We start from the raw sequence: 3,562 nt of genomic DNA, 5'->3' as shown, positions 1-3,562 counted from the left end.
TGGCAGTTTTTTCTTTTTTATCTCATATAGTACACATGCATCTACATCCATGCAGTTATAAACCAGCAAACCTTTCACTTTAAAAGGCTTATGTGTATATCTTCAGGAGCAGCACGGTAGACAAGAAACTAGAGAAACTATCTGATGCTAAAGTCAGTCTTTTGTAGAAGACAATGTTATGGGATGGATGGTGGCAAACATCCAGAGGAAAGGAAATCAGGCTGAATTTCTTGGGACTATTGCAAGAAGAAAAAGAAAACATGGAGAACTGGCCTAGACCTCAAAACTGATCCTTAAGTCAAATCAAATAAAAACATCCATCTGAAGTTTCTCAATACCAATTATAGACAATTTCAAGATGACTGGCTGGGACTTGAGGTACAGTGTGATGATAGCCTATCATTTTTCCAGAAAAAAAAAATTGGGTTAGAACCATAGCCTTCACATTATTATAATAAATTTAATCAATAACCTGAGCCCCTATATGCAAGCATTTTATATGCTTTGCAGATTAACCATGACTAAGAACTTTCTTTGATTTTGGGTATTCTTCCAACATACACAATCCACTGAGTTCCATTTATCACCTCATATAATTATTCCTGGGCAGAGCATTATCAAAATATATCAAGTCGGAAACTGGCTTAGGGTATGCAAGTGAAAAGATTCAGCTAAATAGCAACTCAAATATAAACAAAGGAAACAGGCCTAAAACACAGTAAGCATTTAGAATGGGTCCGTCCTGATGGAATAAACATCCTGAATTATTATTAAGGATCCACTCTGAGCAAGATAATCTCTAAGATACTTTCTAATTGTGAAATATTATTTTGTCTTATCTATCAAAAATAACTGATGGCTTATTACTACACACGTTTTACAGACTACATTTCTGTCTTTTCCTACTAAAAATAAATATTTCAACTCTTGTCATCATCCAAAGGTGCCACAACTTTTATTTGTTTACCAGATCATAAGACCCTACTGCTACATGACCCTGGACCTAGTCAGCCTCCACAAAAGACTCAATGCTGTTATTTAGGATGCATTTCCTTGCTGCTTTGTGCAGGTAGCTTTCGCATTGTTGCATAGACATTGATGGGAACATCAGTTATCGTCAGGCAGTGACTTCCATGGCATCTTCGGAGTTGCCTGAGTAAAAGAGCAGGTGACATGCGGTTAGATACCACAGAGGAAACTTTTCAGAGCACCAGTTTGAGTGCCTGTTCAACTGTTTTAAATATTTTTGACGTCTTTGAATGTCACAAAGTCATTATAACAAATGTTACAAAGGAGTTATAGGGATTGCCATACATTTAATCATAAGAAGTTCATAAATACGAAGATGACCCTCCATTTTCATTTTTAAAGATATGTCATGACTGCTAAATGATAAAAAAGGCAGGGGTGCATAGTTGTTAAACCCAAGTGATAATTCCAAGACAATTCATATGTATATGCACCGTAAAGTCACTTCAGTTGAGTCTACTTAAAAATTACAATATTTGTGGAAAAATATAAAACTGAACACATTATTCTATATACTATTCAAATGTTAATAGAATCGCAGATTTAAAAGAGCCCTTAGAGAACATCCTATATTATAAAAAGCCTGTGGTTATGATGCCCTCACGTTGTAACAACGGATCACTGGGAGGCTGCGTGCGTGGCAGGCGTGCGCGGGTGAGTGGGGGCTTGACACTGCATCCCCGCGGGTGCTGGAGGGGGCCTTGACACTGAGTCCCCACAGGCGCTGGCCCAGACTCTGACAGGAGGGAGGAGGGAGCTGGATGCCCACACCCAGGACTTGACTCTGGGTCTCACGGCACCAGCAGGACTTGACATTGCGTCCCCACGGGCAATAAATTTATGTATTATTTTCATATACATTTTTACTAATTTCCTTTCATCTCTGACACTTCTATTATAGAGAAAGGGCAAATAGCAATATTAAAATATCTCCGCTAATTAATTCCCTTTTAATGTGCATGAATTTTGTGCACCGGGCCACTACTCTAGTATAAAGATACAGCTAGTGCTTGAATTTCCTTTCCAACATTCCCAGTAAATAATTAACCAACATTAAACATTTCTAAAGATAAGTGCTCAGTACTTCCCAAAGTAGCCTATCCCATCCTTGAATAACTCTGATTTTTAAAGTACCAACCTTATTAAGCTTAAATGTGTGTTCTAAAGATTTTCAAGCCATGAGAAATCTAACAATGTAGTATTTGATGTTTTGCTATGTTAAAAGCAGAAAAGTGGAACAAATTCTATTATAGTTTTCTTAAATTTTGCAAAAATGATTTTGTTTTATAGAATCTTCATACCCTATATCACCCTCTGCCGAAGTCAAAGTGCCACTGAATATGAGGTCTGAGTCTTCATATTTTTAGCCTTATGCTAAGAACAGTGCCCTGCACATAACAGCACTAACGGTTTTCTTGTTTAATTGAAAGTTATCTGTTCTTGAAACTATCAACAAAAACAATCTAAAAGTTTATAAAAGAAAAAGAAGAAGGAAGAGGAGGAGGAGAGAAGAAGAAGAAAGAAGAACAGGAGGAGGAAGAATTAGCCTGTCATTAGACTTGCAGAGGTATAAGATACAGACTCTATGCTAAGAAACCCTGAGATCTGTTAATACTAATTTAATAACAACAATGTTCCTGGGCTTTTTTCTTCTAATATTGAACATCAACTGAAGCTTGTACTGATGACAACCATTACACATTTCCTCAGTTGTCAGGATAAGAAGACTTTACCTGGCTGGTGATATCTCTTTCCCGTTATAGGCAGCACCGGAGCTCAGTCCAGGTTCCAGCCCTATAGTAGAATCTCCTCCTTCCACTGGAAACGTCCGTGGCTGGGTCCCAATCCGAAAAGGCATAATTCACTGAAAACCTAGATTAGAAAGATATAATAATGGATGGGGGGTGAATTGTCTTCCAATAGTTGTTTGGAATTTTTAATGTTACTATTTTGCTACAGGCATATTCCAGTATTCTGAAAATGACATTTTAAAATATCTATACAAGTGTATAAAAACTATATTATACAACAATTCCTTACATAAAACATTAAGTCTTGCAACAAATACAGACGAGCCACTAGACAATAAAAGTAAACTGTGTCCTATGATTAACATAACTGAAGTCCATTTCTGCTGTGTGAAAAACTATTTCGTTTGCATTTATGGTATTGTGATCAACAAGCTTGAGCCCTTACTCCTATCTCCCACTATCTCTCTGCCTGTCTAAGCCCTTGTCTTCCTTTGAAGGACAGCTGAGTTTCATATCACCATAGTATCTTCAGCTAACCCTTCTGTTCCTAGTTATCATTCATTCCCAAGTACCCTGCCTCTACATTTACAGTGCATTAGTTAAGAAAGTGTCTGGGGAGAGTTGGATTGACTATGTGATCTTAGGCAGAGTACTAGTACTTAATCAAGTATGCTTCCCAAAGATAAATTGAAAATAATAATAGAATCTACTTCCAGGGTAGTAGTAAGGATTAAATAAGATAATGCATGTAAAGTGTGGTACCTAACACATAGTTAGTGCTC

The 3,562-nt window shown here is 37.1% G+C and overlaps 1 protein-coding gene across 4 annotated transcripts in view; it reads right to left on the bottom strand.

Moving 5' to 3' along the window:
- Positions 1–927: 927 nt before the first annotated feature.
- Positions 928–3,562, bottom strand: part of FAM229B (family with sequence similarity 229 member B) — an 8,537-nt gene continuing 5,902 nt past the window's right edge. For all 4 annotated transcript variants that reach the window (XM_014451806.2, XM_006084371.3, XM_023750081.1 and 1 more), the window contains exons 3-4: positions 2,763–2,901; positions 928–1,152 (exon numbers count right to left, since the gene is read on the bottom strand). In XM_014451806.2, the coding sequence (XP_014307292.1) occupies positions 1,035–1,152; positions 2,763–2,887 (243 nt within the window). In that variant the 5' untranslated portion in view covers positions 2,888–2,901 and the 3' untranslated portion in view covers positions 928–1,034. The remainder of the gene's footprint in view (positions 1,153–2,762; positions 2,902–3,562) is intronic.

The sequence above is a fragment of the Myotis lucifugus genome, unplaced genomic scaffold, assembly GCF_000147115.1.
Source record: "Myotis lucifugus unplaced genomic scaffold, Myoluc2.0 scaffold_11, whole genome shotgun sequence".
NCBI lineage: Eukaryota > Metazoa > Chordata > Mammalia > Chiroptera > Vespertilionidae > Myotis > Myotis lucifugus.
The sequence above is the reverse complement of the archived record's forward strand: the minus strand, read 5'-3'. Positions and strand labels throughout refer to the sequence as shown.